Source organism: Montipora foliosa, chromosome 9, assembly GCF_036669935.1.
Source record: "Montipora foliosa isolate CH-2021 chromosome 9, ASM3666993v2, whole genome shotgun sequence".
In the NCBI taxonomy this organism is placed as follows: Eukaryota; Metazoa; Cnidaria; class Anthozoa; order Scleractinia; family Acroporidae; genus Montipora; species Montipora foliosa.
The window spans coordinates 17803859-17823247 of record NC_090877.1 but is presented as its reverse complement, the minus strand read 5'-3'; the positions used below and the strand labels follow the sequence as shown (position 1 = coordinate 17823247).

At 39.4% G+C, this 19389-nt stretch overlaps 1 protein-coding gene across 6 annotated transcripts in view; it reads left to right on the top strand.

The window, feature by feature from the left end:
- Window positions 1-19389, top strand: part of LOC137971972 (small G protein signaling modulator 3-like) — a 58394-nt gene that overhangs the window by 23255 nt on the left and 15750 nt on the right. For all 6 annotated transcript variants that reach the window (XM_068818728.1, XM_068818726.1, XM_068818722.1 and 3 more), the window contains exons 5-22: window positions 317-394; window positions 573-632; window positions 2281-2337; window positions 3319-3453; window positions 4216-4332; window positions 4842-4982; window positions 5226-5309; window positions 7577-7672; window positions 8911-9042; window positions 9561-9615; window positions 12696-12743; window positions 14112-14182; window positions 16557-16624; window positions 16943-17030; window positions 18103-18157; window positions 18285-18334; window positions 18496-18554; window positions 18956-19049. In XM_068818728.1, the coding sequence (XP_068674829.1) occupies window positions 317-394; window positions 573-632; window positions 2281-2337; window positions 3319-3453; window positions 4216-4332; window positions 4842-4982; window positions 5226-5309; window positions 7577-7672; window positions 8911-9042; window positions 9561-9615; window positions 12696-12743; window positions 14112-14182; window positions 16557-16624; window positions 16943-17030; window positions 18103-18157; window positions 18285-18334; window positions 18496-18554; window positions 18956-19049 (1488 nt within the window). The remainder of the gene's footprint in view (window positions 1-316; window positions 395-572; window positions 633-2280; window positions 2338-3318; window positions 3454-4215; window positions 4333-4841; window positions 4983-5225; window positions 5310-7576; window positions 7673-8910; window positions 9043-9560; window positions 9616-12695; window positions 12744-14111; window positions 14183-16556; window positions 16625-16942; window positions 17031-18102; window positions 18158-18284; window positions 18335-18495; window positions 18555-18955; window positions 19050-19389) is intronic.

The following is a 19389-nucleotide window of genomic DNA, read 5'->3' as shown; positions in this document are numbered from 1 at the left end:
ACTTAAAATGTTGTCTACAAAGCTAAAACCAAGCAAAACATAATTATTTCGGCTCTTAGTGTGTTTTACTGTGCAAATTAAAGTGTTATCATGACTTTGGAGAAATTTGTAGAAATTTTGCATTTTTGATATATGTTACACAATTGTACGTGTCTATTGTGCTACTGATCTTAGTTATTCAGCTTACATGTGTGATACATTGTATACCACTATTTGAAAAGAACCATTCATCTTTAGTTAGTGTTTGTAATTGGTGGACATATTTCTAAATAATTAATAATAACTGTTTATTTATTTCCTCAATGATCACTGTTAGGTGTCTCCAAGTTTTCCACATTCAGACAAGTTGAGAGAACTTGTTTATCTTGGAATTCCACATAGCATGAGAGCTCCTGTAAGTGATGGATTCACTTGTTTCAATATTAGTCATCTTTTAAATAATAATAATATTATTTATTATCATTCCTGATTAAGTTTACAGTCATTCTAAATGTTGCTGTTAATAAAAACCATTGATAACAGTGAAAGTTTATTTAATTATTAATTTTTGTAATGATTATTTTTGGTTCAAGATATGGATGAGAATTTCAGGAGCTCTACAGAAAAAAATCAGTAGTGATTTTACGTACAAGGTATTTATTGTGTTTTGAGTTTTTCAAGGTCAAACGTTTTGGACATACCGGTACATGTAGTTTGATCCTACTCTGTTTAGAGAAATTTGAATGTAGCTTTATAATAAGTTATGATTCAAAGACCCCGCAATTCAACAATCCTGTCTGGTGCCTTCATCAGGGGTGCCCCAAAGTTTTCCCTGCCAAAAGTCCTATTAAGTGTATGTGCTAGCTACCAATTTGCTAAAAATGGGGAGGGTGCACCTACATGTATTACCGGTAGTACAGTGTAGCTTTTACATGTATTAAAAGCATCATGTCAGGTGAAAGGCGACATTGATGTTACCATTGGATAGTTGTGAAAATTCTACAATTAATATGTTACCCCACACAATAATTTTTGTGTGGTTAGTTTGGCAAGCATGCTCTGACAAAGGTAGCCTGCAAGCAGGCTCTCCGAGGGACTGGGGTTGAGGGTTGAATAAGAGCCTGCCAGCATGGCTTTGAATTTTGAATGTCGCAAAATACTGATTGACTGAAATTAAATTACTTGGTGACGTCAACATTGATAAGCTCCGAGAACAAGAAAGGCGCTTCACTTCGCAGAGATGAGGTGGTCAGAAATGTGTGTGTCAAAATCGTACAATGTAGTAGAGTGTTGCAATTTTACCGTAACCTTACACAATTAAAGGTCAAGCAACATGATCACAGGATTTGATAAAAGTCTTATTTTCCAACTGTTTTTCATAGTGGCCAAAATACAGTGAGCTACAACGAGGGCGACATCATGTCACCGTGGTAGTTTCCTGTCCTCTACAGAGCATTATTGCTGATCACATTTGGACAGAAACATGGGCCTTTTGGCTGCCTCACTTGCTGAGTTAACAATATAGAGGAACCCTACACAATTTTAGCAAGTATTTGGTTAAGCCGAAAAAGCGGCTCCACAAAATTAATGGTTGCTTGATCTCCTGGTAACTCTGCAATACTCCAGTACACTTCAAAACAAAATATTCCAATTTTCAAATTATTGAATTAGTAAAATGCGTATCTGTATATCACAAATACTCCATAAGTCTTTGAAATTAATGGTGTAGGTATTAGAATATTACTTGTACAGTCTGTAAGTAGTTGTCATGTCTGTATGTCACTAAAATAAAATTAATAAAAAAGATAAGTCTGCTTTGCTTTACGAAAATTTGGCAGCAGTTGTGGTCAACGAGTCTCACACAGTGGAGATGCGGACAAGGAGAAGGCATTTGTCTATTACTCCTATTACAATTCCCGTCATTTCAAGTTTGTGTGCTAAATTTTTCCCTGACGTTCGTGGAAACGGACTTCAATGAATTACTGTACAGAATATTCCTCTACTCTTACAGTTTTTGGGAGTTTCTGCTTCCAGTGATTTGAAATACACAATGTGTGGCTTACTGTTTATATCAATGTTTACTTTGGGTGCATGCTGATTGGCTAATTTTTGACAGATCGCTCAGCGTGACATCAGGAGGCGGCATTCAAAATTCAGTAGGACGCGTGCAGCCTCTCCTTCTCTCCCACAACAGAGAAAGAGCCTGCAACGCATTGTTTTTCTGTGAAATTTAATTGTAATTACATGGTAATAAAATAAAATTATTGTATTAAACATGAATTGTATTTTGTTCCATTTCAGCAAATTGTGAGAGCAAGTGCTGATGAGAATGCTGTGACAGCTAAGCAGATTGAAAAGGTATATTTAATATCAATGTGTGGTACATGTACATTAAATAATATTAAATAGTTATTAATTTTGAACTCAGAAGTCCAATGTAAGATCATTGCGGATGAGTGTTGGCCTAAGAAGGACTGTTTGAGAGGTCATTGAGTGATATTTTGATGAACTGAAAATTGTACTAATATTGACTAAACCAGCCAACTGGTGTGTGGCACTTGCAGCAGCTATAGATCTTGACAAATTTTGGTTGGATTTTTGAACTTGTGCAACATTCTTTTCGGCCACCATCTGTTTTGTTTGCCGCGTAAAATCATCTGGTGTTTGACAGAGTAAAATCTATAATTAAGTCTCACTCCTAGGGGTCAATGAGTTAAACCAATAGACGTTTATGACAACAAAGACTTTCTTCATTATTCAGTATCGAATGAGGGGGTCTTTTTCCTGTTAAACTAATATGTGATGTTTGCATAATAAATGGAAATTGCTTGCCAGCTATTTGCCTAGGATTCTTGGTCACCACCTTAGAGTACACTTACACAGTCATTAATTAGTTTTTGCCTCCTACGTACACTATTTGTGAGGTTACAATCACATTATTAACAAGACAAACAGCCCCAGCAATCAAACAATAGACAAAACTGACTTGACGGTTAACAATAGACTGACTGACATTTACTGTTAAAAGGACATACTTTTTGAAATAGTCTTCAATTGAAAGCAAAATGGCTAAAAAAGTGCCCTGCTGCCATAATTCAGTGGGGATACTGACACAGTTCCAAATTACCATTACTGTACCATAGGTTCTATTACTTTCTGGCAGTTCTCCAAACAATTCACTGACAAACAACATGCCTCTGCTCACAACAATTTGCCCAAACATGGATAAAAATCTAGGCCATCAACAAGTGGTTATCCCCCTTTTCATTGAGTTTTAGTTTGTATTACTAAACTGTATTGTTTTTTTTTTTTGTTATTGTTTTCATTGTGTTCTTGTAGGATCTGATGCGAACCATGCCCAACAATGCATGTTTTTCGTCACCAACCAGCACTGGTCTGACCCGACTCAGAAGAGTCCTTAGATCACTGGCGTGGTTGTATGCAGACATTGGTTACTGTCAGGGCATGGGGATGGTAAGAGATAAAAAAGTTATCTTCACTGACTTAACCAGAAATAATAATAATCTTCATATCATTTGTGTTTGTGATGTCACATAGTGGACACAAAATGATGTAAATCACAAAAAATGGAATATCTGTACTTTTTCTGTATAGAACTGAAACTTTTTACAGGTCTTATACTCATTACAAAATTCCATGAGATGGCCCACTGTGACGTTTCCATGGCAACACAATGGACTCCAGGTCCTTTCCATCCAAAGGGTAAAGTCAGAGTTTCCCTCCCCAATAAGGGTTATTTGCTCTTGATGTTCATTCAGTGGATGTGATCGAATATGGACATTACACAGCACAAGCACGTGGAAGTCTGTTAGAATCTGGAGCAACAGAGAAGGCATTTTTCATTTCTGGACGGTAGAGGTCTGGTAACCAGTATGTTGCTATGTTGACACCATAATCACTCTCACAATGTGTAGTTTTGGTAGCACATTAACCCTTCAGACTTAGTATTTGCAAAGATATTCCATATTTTGTGAGTTTACATAATTATGTGTTCACTGTGTGACGTCACAAGACCTCTAATTTGCATAAAACAAAATCTTGAACAATTCGGCAACCAAGAGTGCTATCACAATAAAGTAATGCCGTTCTTCATCATTTTGAAAGCTCTTTTGAACAAGCTAATAAAAAATTTTGTTTACTACTTTCATGACACATTAAGGAGAAGTCACATCACTGAAGACCATAAAATTTTCTCTGCATTTTTCTGCCGTATAGATTGTGGCGTCCTTGCTACTGTTTGTTGAAGAAGAAGATACATTCTGGTTGATGTGCACAGTTGTGGAGGATCTTGTACCCACATCATATTACTCCAGTACTTTGATTGGTGTTCAGGTGAGATAGCATCATATTATGTAGGTACTGAACAGATGTAATACCAGGATTTCTCCTTTTACTAAAAAATCATATCTTCACAGCGGGCAGTGAACGTATCATTTTTTAATCTTTCACGTGTGAGAATATAGGTGTCGTCATGGTAACGGACACGATTAGCCAATAAAACGCGAGCTTCCTCTTCATTGTACGATACTTTGGTGCTTTAATATAATTCTTCTCTACTACATTAACATTTTTATTGCAAAATTTTACATTATCATGCTTTGTTACAAAACATGCGAGTTTTATCGGTTGGTAATGGTTACCACATTTTTATCATTTTAAAAATGAGTAAAACAAGTTATTCTAAATCTAGACATTTTCATCAATATCCATATAATAAACAGAACTTTGCTAACGAGTGAGAGATACTTTCAGCACGAGAAAATTAATTTAGTATCCTCAAGCGGTCATGTAATATCCTCTATGTATATTCTGTCATTCAGGTTTTTTTCGTTCCCTCCTAGGCTGATCAGAGAGTTTTGCGGCAGTTGATTGTGAGCTATCTTCCACTCATTGATGAACAGTTAAAAGAACATGACATTGAATTGTCACTGATCACACTTCACTGGTTCCTGACAGCATTTGCGAGTGTTGTGCACACTAAGGTAGGCGGGTGATATTACCATGCACACCTACATAATCGTTAACCCATTGACTCCTGAACTGCGCTCATTTGACGAATAAAATCGTCTGACACGAGAGAATAAAATCCGTCCAATGGGTTCAATGGGACTTTTGTACCGTCCACCATTGAGCGTTAGTTTTCTAGCACTAAAATTCAATGTTGTGTGTATGGTTATGGTTGGATGTATCAAGGACATTTTTTTTTTTTGGTACTTTTTTTCCAGATCCTGTTGAGAATCTGGGATATATTTTTTTACGAGGGTTCAGTGACGTTGTTTAGAGTTACGCTCGGAATGCTGAAAATGAAGGTAAAGGAGATCAATCTAATTACATGACTTTGAACTGTACACATACTGTACATGTAACCTGAGTTTTCAAGAGAGTTTTTACTTAAAGTTCATTTTACGTACTTGTATGACGTGGTAGCTACATGCATGCGATAAATACCTCTTACTAACCGAGTTCGAGGTCCGCACTGTAAGTTAGTTTTTTGCCGTTGATTTATAGTACGGACCGAGAAAACGAGGTTAGTAAGATATTAATCCGGTACGCGGGCAAGAAAACTAGTCGAAGTCAGGCGGAAGGTTCAACTGTCACAAAGGTCGCCGTGTCAAAATCCGAAAAACTAAACCTTCTTGGCTGTTTGAAATAGTTGCTTCCAGGATTCAAACAGTTTTACAAGTTTATGTAACAGCAACGACATGAAAAACTTGCTAGGTAATGTTTTAATTCTTGAGTATAGTATATCCTTGTGGTAGAGTGTTCGATGCGTTTCGCAGAGCGTAGTATATCTGAAGATTGAACTAATCAATAAGACAACTCTTTCTGTGACTCTGAGTTTCACGCTTACGCGATCATCAGACAGACTTTCGTTCAGACAGACAGACTGTGATGATCGCGTAACCGTGAAACTCTGAGTCACAGAAAAAGTTGTCTTATTGATTAGTTCAGTCTTCAGATATATATACGGGCTGTACGGGCTTATACGGGCTGTACGGGCTGTACAGCGGACCGTACTGTAGAATACGGCCGCTAATTTAGCCAATCATAACCCGCGTACTATGTGAGAGACAATAACAATCAGTACGTAGTAGTAAGTGTATGGTTCAACTGCATGTCAAATAATGAGGTTGGCAAACATGGCCTGTTTAGTGGTGAGCACTATTATGAAATAAATGTTCATTTTACAAGGAATTTAGCTCTGCAAAATTAACATAGAGTTAAAATAGTAGTTAGATTAATTAGTAGTTGGTGGAGGTGCTCTTGCTTAAATATGAACACTGAATAATTTTAGGGGTTGAATAAGTAGGTTACAATGTGAATTCACATCAGTGTTGTATCACATCCGCAAACTCTCAGCTTTGCTTCGATTTTGTAAATGTTATACAACACTGCTGCTCATATTGTTAACTTTTTATTAGTGTTTGTCGGGATGGGTAGCAAGGGTAACAAAATACGAAGAGTAGGTTTTATTGACTGTTCTGGACTAAACAAAAAACAAATCACTTCTACCTTTTTTTACTGGAAGTAAATGAAGGAAGATATTTCTTTAAGGTTTTGTCATGAAGGTAACAGTGAAAACCTGTTTTGTTTTCTGGTTTGATTTTTAGAAGTGAGCCTTTTGTATTCTCATCCCACAATAAGGCCAATTGAATACACTCTTATTAGACTAATGCTTTGTATTATATTGGGATTTCTAAAATTGCACATCTAGGGTCATGTAGCCTGCTCGTAGGCTAGTGCACACGTGACCCAATCATTGTGTTTGTGCTGACGGTCACTCTTAGGAATTATTAATGAGTTTACAATGTGGAGTAGTGATACAATCAACTCTCTCGTAAGCGGACACCATCGGGAATTAGAAAAAGCGTTCGTTACTAGAGCTGTCCACTTGCCAGAATTATTCCCATAACGTGACATTACAAATACATGGACTCTAGCCTTTTCCAGGCTCCCAGATAGTCGGGAAAACGAAAACAACCATCTGGGAGCCTGGAAACAGGCTACATGGACTCTTGTTCATGTCAAACGAATGGACAGCTTGCTTTCCTGCGGACAAGAGGAGATATTTGACAAAACCGTCACCATTGACATTCTGTTGCTTTGCCAAAGGTGATGGGTTTGTTTGAATTGCAAATTAAAGACAAATTTCATTGCCAAGGGTCAATTATTATACGTGGGGTATCCGCTTAGGAAAGAGCGTAAACAAAAGAAAAATCCTTGAGGCTAGTTTCGAATTGTGCAGCAACTAAAGGACAGGGTCGAGGTTCAGGGGAATAATTTGCATTTTCCTTTGTTCTGAACAATACAAAATGCTAATTATTCCCCTGAACCTCGACTCTGTTCTTTTGTTGCTGCGCAATTCGAAAGTAGCCTATTTAAATTTGCAGAAGTGTCCGCGTCCGTTTACGAGAGAGTGTCCGCTTACGGGAATGTGTGAATACAGAGTTTAAAATAATGATTGTATCACTTAGTGAGTGACTTTAAAATGATTTTTTGGCCTCATTAGAACTTTCCCTCCCTCCCTCCCTGGATTATTACTGAGTGATTTACTTGACGTCACTTTAAATGGTAGGAGGATATAATTCTAAAGCTGGACAATTCAGCACAGATCTTCAATACCCTTTCTGATATACCTAGTGATGTGAATGATGCAGAGCAACTTTTGGAGGTACGTTATGAGCTTATTGTGTACATATATTGGTGAAGGAGGGTTAAAGAAGAATATACATGTATTAGGTTTGCTCAAGTGAGCAAAAAAATTAATGATTTTGATAAGGTTTGGGTTCCAGTTTATAACAAAAGAAGCCAAACATACATGTATTTTCAAGAACCAAAGATATTTTAATGTGACCTACCTGGTTGGTTTTTTTAAAATTATGATTAAGGGTACAACTATTAGCTCTTTAGAAACGATTTGAGGGATTTCAAAGTGGTTTTGCAGTGAAATAGTGGTTTTAAAGGTTCTCTTCTGCCTAAGCTAGTCCCTGAGTGTTGTTCAATATTTCAGCCTCAACGGGAATTAACATTCTTTACAGAAATTTTGTATGTTTCCTCCAGTGAAGAATTTAAGTTAGAAATTTCTTCCTTACGTCAGGTTTAGGGGTACACTTTTTGACCTTCGCCTTGTCAAAAATATGATACGCGCGCTCCCTAAACCGGTTTGACCGGCTGGAATTTTAAAAGGGCCAGGATATGTAGCATTTTGTGCTAGAAAGTCACAAAATAATATTTGTACGTTTGTTTTAACCTCATGATCAGATTAAAGAAGGCGGGACAGGTTTAACGGGCCATTAACCAAGTCTAGCTACTTTTTTGAGCCTCCGTCGGATAACGGAAGTGAACATTTTGCATGCCAGGATAGTAGTCTCTCCCAGATTTCTTAAAAAATAATCGTATCCAATAGAAAAAAAAATTCTTAGCTATATAACTTGGGTTGTGCCAAGACAAGTGAAAAAGGAAAACAACTTATCTCCGGTTTCTGTCTGTGGTTTTAAAACATATCATGAATTCAGGGTTTTCGTTTGAGGCCGGACATTTCGTTCGGTCGTTTCCCATTCCATATCCGTATCCATATGGTTGGTTGTACTTTTTATTATAATTTCTTTACTTACTTTTTATAGAGAATCTGAGTAAACTCCAGCCTTGCCTGAGAAACTGATTCTTGGGTTTCAGAAACACTGGAAACAACGTGTCTGATTGTTCTGTTTGAAAAATTCCCTTGGGGTGCATGCCCCTAGACTCCCCCTTGGTAGCTCGCGCCTTCGGCACTCCACACCAAAAAATGTCACGTCCGGTACTTTTAGAAATATGTCCGCTACTTTACAAAACTGTCAAACCCTGATCAAGTTTCCTAGTGTGAAAGGCGGCAAATTGTTACATGTATTTATAACACCATGTTTGTCACAGGCGGCAAATAAGGCAGCAGCTTCATTAACAGATGTCATATTGGAAACGCATAGGAAGAAACACATGGCTTTCCTTATGGCTGACCTTGGCGTCTTGGTGGACAAAGAAAGTGCAAAGCAAATGCCAAGAGATGTGAGTTTGAAAGCTTCTTGTGTTCTTTTACGTTAACATTTACAATAACATTAAATGTCACACAGTTTAATGTCAGCCTACCGGTACTTGTTCCTGGTGTTAGGGTGACGTGAGGAACAGCTCACAGTTTGCCTTGTTCGAAATGGAACTCGTGTGAATAAACCATCGCAGTGAATCCACTTTATCTTTCTCAAAAGGGGCAAACTAGTGTCAGTGAAATGTGTGCGATGATATTCAGTTCTGTTTTTCATATATCCCGGCAATTAAAAAATAAATTTAGCAATAGAAGAGATTTCGCCTCGCGTTGAAGATGATGCTGGAGTGATTTGGAAACGGGATATTGTTAAAGCCCTCAGGAAAGAACATTTGGGAATTAGTAAGTTCTGAATTCTTTCTTCAGGGAATAAGCTTTCAGTCTTAACTCATGTCACTGCAAGACAGTTTTATAAAAAGCAGACAGCATCCTTGTTTTAGCTGTTGTTTTATTGTTAAATCGTCGTAAATTTCTATTTTCACAGCGGCTCCAAAAAAGGACTATCGCCCCACCAAGAACCTTCTTTGGTTTATTGTTTGGTGAGTCTTTTTTGTTCATCGGCTGCTTGTTGGGGGCCAAGAATCAGGGATGGGAAAACGTTATGCTTATCGGTGCCCCTCATATATATTCTGTGGTAATGGAAGAGGTCTCTCAAGATTTACAATACAATTGCACGTGCGTTTTTAACTGTTGCTCGTTTCTTTTTCGTAGTCCGCGAACTTGCAACCTAGAACCATAGTTTCCTGGAAAACATGAAAGCACGACAGCAAAACTGTACTTTTTAGGGGTGTAACGATTGATAGTCCTTGTGATTCGCTTCAGTTTCAGTTATTGGCTTTCGATTTTGATGATTTCGATTCGACTATGCAAAAATAGTAATGTTTTTTTAATTCTTACAACATGATACACTATTGAATAGGGCTTCATATCCTTGGCAATGAAAAGTCCGATAGACTTTGTTATCGCCGTTACCCTGTTGCCTGACCGCAGCAACGTATTCTTCATAACATCCTGAATTTTTAACTGTCCTGTTCCAGTACTGTACCGTACCCGGTGAAGTTTTTTACCGTCTTTGAGTCCAACACTTTCATCAATGCTGTGTTGACGTTTTAAGAGTGCGCTCATGCTTGAAGTTGAGCCGGCACAAAACTTGAAAGTTACTGACCAAACTTTGCAGATAGTTTTAGACTTGTCTGTTGTACCGTCTTTAGCCGGAAAACCATAATATTTCCACACAGAGGATCTAAAAGATGCAGATGGATTCGCAATCGCTGGATCATTCGTCGCCATGTTTAAGAACGTGACAATGAGCGTGTCGCACATGGTTTTCCTTATTTGAAAATTCTCGAGGTGTGGTGGAAGGGCAACAGTTTTACCAAGCAACACAAAATGGCGCACGAATGACTGCACGAACTGCAAACCTCTATTAGTTCTGGATTCTGATTTCACAATATAATAATTAACTGAGGGCACAGTGGGAAAGTACCACACGTACTACAGCTACTACACGTATACTATACGTATTACAGGCGCTACAGCTAGCTACTACACTTACTGCAGCTACTACACGTACTACGGGTACTACAGCTACTACGGGTACTACAGGTACTACACTTACTATAGCTACTGCACATACTCCGGGTACTACAGGTACTACAGCTACTACACATGCTACAGCTACTACATGTACTACGTCTACTACAGCTACTACACGTATTTCGGCTACTACACGTACTACACTTACTACATGTACTATGTCTACTATAGCTTCTACACGTACTACAGCTACTACACGTTCTACGGCTACTACACGTACTACTACAGCTTCTACACGTATTTCGGCTACTACACGTACTACAGGTACTACAGCTACTACACGTACTACAGGTACTACAGGTACTACACGTATTTCGGCAACTGTACTACAGCTGCTACACGTACTACGGCTACTACACGAACTACAGGTACTACAGCTACTACACGTACTACAGCTTCTTCACGTATTTCGGCTACTACACGTACTACAGGTACTACAGCTACTACAGGTACTACACGTATTTCGGCTACTACACGTACTACAGCTGCTACACGTACTACGGCTGCTACACTTACTACAGCTACTACAGCTTCTACAGGTACTACAGCTACTACACGTACAACAGCTTCTACACGTACTACAGTAGGAGCACCGTCGGCTTTCATTGATACCAGCCTCGTAGCTGAAGGAACTACCGACGTTAAATAAAGTTACTTTACCTTTTTACCTTTTACTACACGTATTACGGCTACTAGAGGCAAATTACGTGGTCAACTCTTTGATGGGCGGACAACTATGTGATCAACAACTATTTGATGGGTGGACACCTATGTGATGAACAACTATATGATGGGTGGACAACTATGTGATGGCTTGACAACATATATGATGGGTGGACAACTATGTGACGGCTTAACATGAAGTTGTTCCCGAGAATTCGATTAATCGTTACAAAACTAGTACTTTTTTGTTAACTCAACAAAGTTTGTGTACGATTCTGCTCGTTTTTAGAAGTTGATCAAACTGACCGTGATGATTCTTGGAATAATTTTATTCAACTTGACTTGCAATTTTATATTACGTCTTCGTTAGACGTTGCGTTCTATATCTTAAAGCCCCTATTGTTTTAACAACTTCCGGCGTAGGGTGAACATGCAGTCAAAGTTACCCTTGAAACTCTTTCCAGTTGACCTCAGCTAAAACACAGTAGCCTTTGAAGCGAGGGCTTCAGTGCGGTCAAAGAGCCTGGAAGAGACTTTGTCCTTTATTTTTACTGTTCAAAAACTGTGCCAGTTAAGAGGGAACCCAATTTACGCGCAGCCATATTGCACAAAGCTCTCTTCGCAGCTCATCTTTGGGGAGTCGGGCTGGCGCAGTTGTTATTGTTTGCGGCTCCCACCCCTGCAGTTGTATGTGTTCTGAGTTTCATTGGATCTCGACCTGACTCGAGGGTTTTTCTCCTGGTGTTTCGGTTTTCCTCCCTCATCGTAATCGACTCCCAGCTAATGACATCTGGCTGTGGAGCTGTGTTCCTCAAACTTTTCCGAAAACCACTTACCGCGAAACCACTTACTGCGAAAAGATTAAACAATAGTCGCATAGAATGTGTGATGCGCAGGCTACTATGTTTTAGGCTAATTAGCCAAAAGAAAGAAAACTGTTTCGTTGCCAAGTAATTTCAATTGCTGACCTAAGCCGGTTGGAGTTGAAACAGTTTTGTCTTCGTAGTCGGTTGCTTTGAGTCCTTTTCATTTTGCCTGTGTCCTCAGGAACATGTTTTCACAACATACTTTTTTTCTTTGGGGGGGAGGAGGGGGAAGGTGAGAAGACACTTCATTATGTCCAACATCACTACGTGCAGCAGGAGTGGAGCTCATTTTTGTTATCGTTGACAACCATTATTGTTTGAAATTTCCGAAACTGCGCAGAAGAGGCGGAAGTCCATGGTTTGGGGACTTCCTGCTTTGACACCAGCCTCGGTGATGAACAATGCAAGCTTTTGGGGACGGTAAGGATGTAAGACATCACTAAAACGCCTCTAAACCAGCCGTTAGTGAAAAGATAATTCTTTTCTTCTCCTAGGAAAGGGTGGCGTGTCTTTGCAAAAAGCAAAAAACATAAGGCAAACAGGTTGGTACTTTAATTTTCTTTGTTACTTAAATCGTCCTGATCGGTTTATCACAAAAGACGCAGTCAATCACAATCAGTTAATCAGAAAGCGAGGCAAATCTTCACGCAACGTACACATACATACATACCAGTACAAACCTAATTGACTGCTCCACATAGAGGCTTGTCAGGGCCAGTGACACACAACAGTAGAACAGAACAGCAACTTAAGTGAAGCTATGATCATTGCAGTTATGAACGGATTTTAAGCGTAGAGAAGCCTGAAAAATTCAAGACTTCAAAGGGATTTGAACCTGTGACCTTGATAGCTGTTTGAGGAGTGTGCATCGCGATCGCATAGAGTGGTAAAGTGACGTCACAAAAACTAAATTTATGAAATTATGGGATTTACTGAAATATTCAGAAAGTACACGATGAAGAATGGCCACTTGCCAATAATCAGCGTCTTATTGCATCTTGGGGGTGAGATATTGGCCCTTTCATCCTTCATGGACTCCGTACAAATCCTTTAATTTTGTCTTTGCTTTGAACGGTTTACAGCAAAGGTAAAATTACAAGGACTTATATGGAGTCACTGAAGCATAAAAAGCCAATATCTCGCATCCAAATTGCAATAAGTTGCTGATTTTTGGCAAGTGACCATTGTTCTTTTTGTACTTTCTGAAGATCTTAATGAATCCCATAATTTCAAAATTTTAAATATTTGTGACGTCACACTTTACCACTCCATTGTGGCAGCTTTAAGTCCTGGTGAAGCCTGGATTTTCTCCGAGTGACACTTCTTCTCAACTAGCTTAGTGGTTTAGTAAATTGCCCCTTTTTTCGCTACGACGAAAATCGTCACATCTCCCTTGACAGTTCCAAAATATGAATTTTGTATATCTTACATTATACTTTCATATCTTACGCGATACACATTATACGAATGATGGGGTTATTTTCTAAAGAAAGTTTGGTGCTGCGTGGGTCACGAGTGAAACGCGTAATGTAACTTAACCCACCGTGGCAGAGCGAAGGGAAAATACTGGTGACGTCAGATCATAAGTTTTTTCTTACGGTGACTAATTTGCTCGTTATACGAACCTCCAAGTTGCCTTGAAAGCACAGTGGCTGAGAAGTGTGCAGCACAATCTTACGGTCACGGTTTCGAGTCCCTTCCAAGTCTGTATTTTTGTTTAGTTTTCTCTGGAACTGCAGTAAGTGCTTTCCTCCATCTTTCACTTAGAAGGTCAATTGGAATCATCACTTTGAATATTTAAGCCAGTCACAAAATCAAAACAGTGGCAATTCCCAGCCATGTTTGTCTGTGTGAAACAAAACAGACAAATGGATGCTGTGTATAACAATTTTTCTCGTTGTCATTACCAGAGCTGGTTGCTGATTTAAGGGAAGCAATACTCCAGATCGCCAGACATTTTGATGCTGTAGACCCCAAAAAGGTAAGTGCATGGCTTAAAAATGGCACATGATCCCATGAGTGCTGATCGAAAAATACCCGATTACTTTGTGGAGGAAAAAAAAAAGAATCCAAATTATATCAACAGACGGTACTTAAAGGGAACCTTCACTTCCACCAAAAAAATAACTTTAAACCACAGGAAATAACTGTTACAGTCAAGTCATTCTAAAATATTTTCACAGAAAGCGTTTGTATCCAAAAGAAATAAGTTTTAGTCCGTTTATTAGAAACCAACATTTCGTTTTCTATTAATGAGAAAGTACTTGTAATTTGTAATTTCCTGAGCTCCTCCAAACCTGATCGCAGGCTGATCCATATTGGACTCGGACAGAACTGTGACCTTTGACCTTTGACCATTGACTGCTGTTCGATGGCCATTGTAATGGTATTTTACAATGGTAAGGTTTATAAATGCAGGGTTCGTACGCGTCTTGAAAAGCCTTGAATTTTGAGAGTGCATTTTCAAGGCCTTGAAAATCCTTGAAAATCTCTGCTCTTCATTCCTGGTCCTTGAAAGTCCTTGAATTTTTTTCTGCCCCGCATTTTTAATCTTTGAAAACTTCAGTGAAAATAATCAGCCACTCAAGTCATGTCATACAAACATACATTATTTTCACGCATGTACCTTACGGAAAATGTCAGACCATTTCTATGGGTAAATTCATCGACGTAAATAAAAAAGAGGTCCTTGAAATTTCAAAATTTGGCCCTTGAATTTTTGGTCTGAAAAAGTGTGCGAACCCTGTAAATGGGACATCAGGTTGGAGCGATTTCGATTGCATATCGCAAAATGTCAGAGCCTTTAAATTAAATTAAGTACTGACCCCGTTTCACTTACATCTGTTTATTGCAAAGTGGCTGTTTTTTTCCTTTCACGTTGTACATGAGAGATTACTTAGAAATTAAGTGAACTGTTTGTAGGATATGTCTATGTCACAAGGAAGCCTCGTGACATATGACCTTCGTGACCGCATCCAGTTGCTTGCTACTCTTCGCAGCATTCGGACGTTGTTAATCTTGCTGACATAGGACATTGTACTTATCAGTTGTAAGTCGAGGCCAACGAGAAAAACTCAAGACACGTTAAAGCTGACTTACCTACCTATTCCATGCAGTCACAGTGAATCGGCACTAGAATAACGTTGAAAATGTTTGTACGATTTACTGTCAAGTTTTTTACACTGGAGTTCTTGTTGTCAGGGGTCTCGGTGTCTAAGGATGTGAGAGGGATAAAGAGGGGTAACATAACATAAATTATTGTGCTTGCATTGAAGAGCAAACACTAGAACGAAAGCTTTTAAAATTTCTTTTGCTTGTCTTTCGCCAATGTACCTCAACGCAATGCAAAAGTTATACTTTTTTCTTTCACATGTCTTCCATTGATCCGGTTCATTCTCATACTTCCGTCCACGTTTCGGTGTGCGTCTTTAAAGGGTGAATTTATCAGTGACTGACCAGGTCCTACTTAGAATGAAATAGGACTTGCTCCCAAAAAGGGTCTAACCTATCTCCATCTCCTTCTTTTTACTAGTTAAAATATTAAATTAGTCTAGGTTACGATCGTACTTTCATGCTGCGAGGACTAAAATATTGAAAGACATTTTCACAATTATTTTAAAGGAGATGGCGAATTTTAATTGGGTTTTGAATTAATCAATAATGACTCTGTTTTACTCGGTAAAGAAATCCGTGTGCTCCGAGTACGAGCAGACCTTCCGATGACTAGATCGGATACTATACCTTTGAGCTACAGGAGACTTAAGTACGAGAGCTTGGAAGTTAAACTAGATTAGGTTTGGATTACTGTTGGGATTAAAATGTCGTAATTGCAATATTGGTAAATGAGGCCCAATTCACACGGTACCCGGACCATTTTCTTACCGGTTGAAAAATTTGACTGGCCATTTTGTTTGCACGGAACCGTGTAATATTTTTGCTCCGTTCAGACGGAACTGACGAACCGGATTAAAGTTTAACCTTTGTCAGTGGTTCTACCATCTGTTCTTGCGGAGAGCGCTACTTTACGAAATCCAAAATGGCGTCCAGAAAGAGAAAGGCTAACGATAGTAGCTGAGTTACTACGCATCCATGCAACCACGCCTTTGCCGTGCAAAAATTGAGACGGTCAAGGTGTTCACAGCATGCTGGTTAAATTTTCGACCGTACCGGCTAAAAATTCGTCCCCGATTTGGGCGTTTAAATTTTTGAACGGCGAGGCGTCTAAATCGTCGTACATTTAGCGTGGTTCCGTGTGAACGGAACCCTTAAGTGCACAAATTTTCAACCAGTAGAAAATTCGTCCGGCACCATGTGAATCGGGCCTCATGAGGTGCTAAATGTTTTTGTGTCGTCAGGGTTTGGAAATTGATTACTCAATGGAGAGCCATGCCAAAGACCACGAAAGATTCATCAATGTTGCAAGGTAAAAAAGAAACCCATTTCAGTTTTACAGCTTTTGTATTGAGACAGCAGGGTTCAGTGGTTTGCGCGTTGGTTTTTGCGAGCGCTTGAGCCGGTTAATCTGCATGGATTGTGATATAAGGGCTGAAGAGTTGGCTCAGCGGAAAGTGTCATGTAGATGGACACCAGCTTAACAATGAAAGGGTTAACCCTCGTAGCCCTCGAGACGTGGAAATGCGTGTTTATTCATGTTACATGCATTCGCGCTCTACACCTAGATGTACCAATTTGGACTTTGCACTGTTGAGTTGACCTTTCCGGATTTTGTTCGGGTCTTTAGGAATCGGCGGCGCAGAGCCAAAGCTTTGTTGGATTTTGAACGACATGACGATGACGAATTGGGATTTCGGAAAAATGACATCGTTACGGTATGTTGTCATACGCTCAGTCAGAAGAGCTGGGTGTTGCCGAGAGTTCCAAACTCTCACTTCATTTTTCCTTTCATTCTCTTTCCCATTCGCTGACTCTCGTCGACTCTTGTGCGCTCTTATCAAAACTTGTTTAATAATTAGACAAATAAATAAAACTAGTACTGGACATTAACCTGAACCTTAGCGACGTTTCGCCTAGAACCACTAGCCTTCTTCATGCACGATCGTTGGTGCAGTACTAGTTTTATTTATTTGTCTATTTATTCAACTGGATGTCTAACATTCACCGTTTTTTCTTGTTTAATAATTGTTCTACAAGAGAAACAGACTTTGCTTACTGATAGACCAATTAACAATAAGTTTGCTATTAGCAAACCTGATATCTTAGGGAAGAATTTAGAAATTTTCGGAGAAGCAATGGAATCGTTTAGGCGCCATCTTGCTTATAACTGCAAGAGCTTTGACTGCTGACCATTCATGTGGCTCATTTTCCCACGGTGGCAAAATTGCCACCTGCCGGCACATTTTGACTGGGCTGTAAGGCCCTGTTTACAAGCAGGATTACCCTGGCACTCACACATTTCTTCTTGTTTTCATCGACGTGTTTACAAGGGAGCTAGGGTTACCCTAACTCTAGGGTAACCCTATCTGAGTGCTAGGGTTACACTAGCGCTAGGGTAACCCTAGCTGCCTTGTAAACGCTCTGATAGGGATAACTCGCCTACTCGGGACAACTTTTGAGCGGTTTCCGTTGTGTTTGCGATGCTGGCGGTTACCAAGTACACAAAGTTTTCCCGGGTGGTAAGGTTACCCTACCTGTGATATTTTGCTCGTAAACCTGGGCTATCTTTGACCCTCCTGCTAGGGTAACCCTAGCAGTAGGGTTACCCTACCTGCCTGTAAACAGGGCCTAAGCCACACGCGCAATGCGTCTGTCAGTTGATGAACCAAAACTGGTTACCGGAATTTAGAATGTGACCGAAAACCCCGAAAATAAATTTGGTTCCAGTAGATGTGGTGAGTCTTCGAAAAACTGGGTGTATTTAATGATGCTGTGTTTTTTCCTTAGATAATATCGCAAAAGGACGAGCACTGTTGGGTTGGTGAACTGAACGGATTGAGAGGTAAGCGAATTTTTGGTGCGTATTGTGACTTATCATTTGTTTAATAATCTGCTTTTCGACATGACGAATTGAGCAAAAATCTGCATGAAGACGGTGAAAACTAATGAAGATTTTTTACTCACTTTAGGCTGGTTCCCTGCTAAATTTGTGGAGATTTTGGATGAAAGAAGCAAAGAGGTTTGACAATCGGCTTTTAACATTCGCGGATGATTACAGACAGGGCATCATTTGCGATATTTGTATTATCTTCTGTTCTGTAATACTCCATTGCTGACGGTTTTGTTCATTGCGAAGAGCCTGGCTTAAGTGTGACAATGTTTTTGTTTTTTGGTTGTTAGTATTCCACTGCTGGAGATGATGCTGTTTCCGAAACCGTCACAGATCTTGTTAGAGGCGGGTAAGTGAGACACAGAGGGTTACATTGCTGTGTAATAAAGCAGTGGTGATATAGTGATAGAGATCATCGCATTCAGTTGTCTCAAATGGCCATGTTCCAAGGAAACATGGAACCGGAAGAGAACAGAAAAATCCTGGGCTCGTTACGTTGTTGGAACGTGTTTGGTTTAGAAGAAATTAGACAGCAGTGCGCACTGCATGATGGGGAATTTACTGAGTGCTTATGTGCTTTTAGACATCTGTCAGGTCATCTCTACTTTTGAATACATGGGGAGGCCATTTTGGACAACTCTTTCGATCCTCCATGCAATACTTTGCTTTGAGTGTGCCTTTGCAACGGTCATAAAAGTTATGGTGCTGGATGGCATGAGCTGATTCTAGGTTTTACACGTCATGTTTCAGAATATGCCCAGCTCTAAAGTCGATATTTTTGCATGGCATGAGAAAGCCATCCATCTTGGGTGGACCGTGTCATCCATGGTTGTTTTTGGAAGAGGTGAGTTCATGTAGTCATGTCTCTTTATACCAGTTTTCTGACAGGACTCCAACGCTTTATGGCTACAATTTTAATATTGTTTTGCAGTGAGGTCTTCCTTGAGAATTGTGAGGCAGGGTAAACAAGATCAAGCGAGCCTTAGATCTAGAGATGGGACGCAGATCTAGAGACGTCTTCTCCATGTTCTTTTAAATGGAACCGGAAAATTTTTGCATCGTTAACGCATCTGCCCTACGCTTAACGAAATCTGTCCTTTTCGGGTTGCCTCAAGTCGGCCTGTTTGGCAACCGAACAGTTGTTGCTCTATAAGCAAATTGAAGTACCAGGATTACTGCGATTT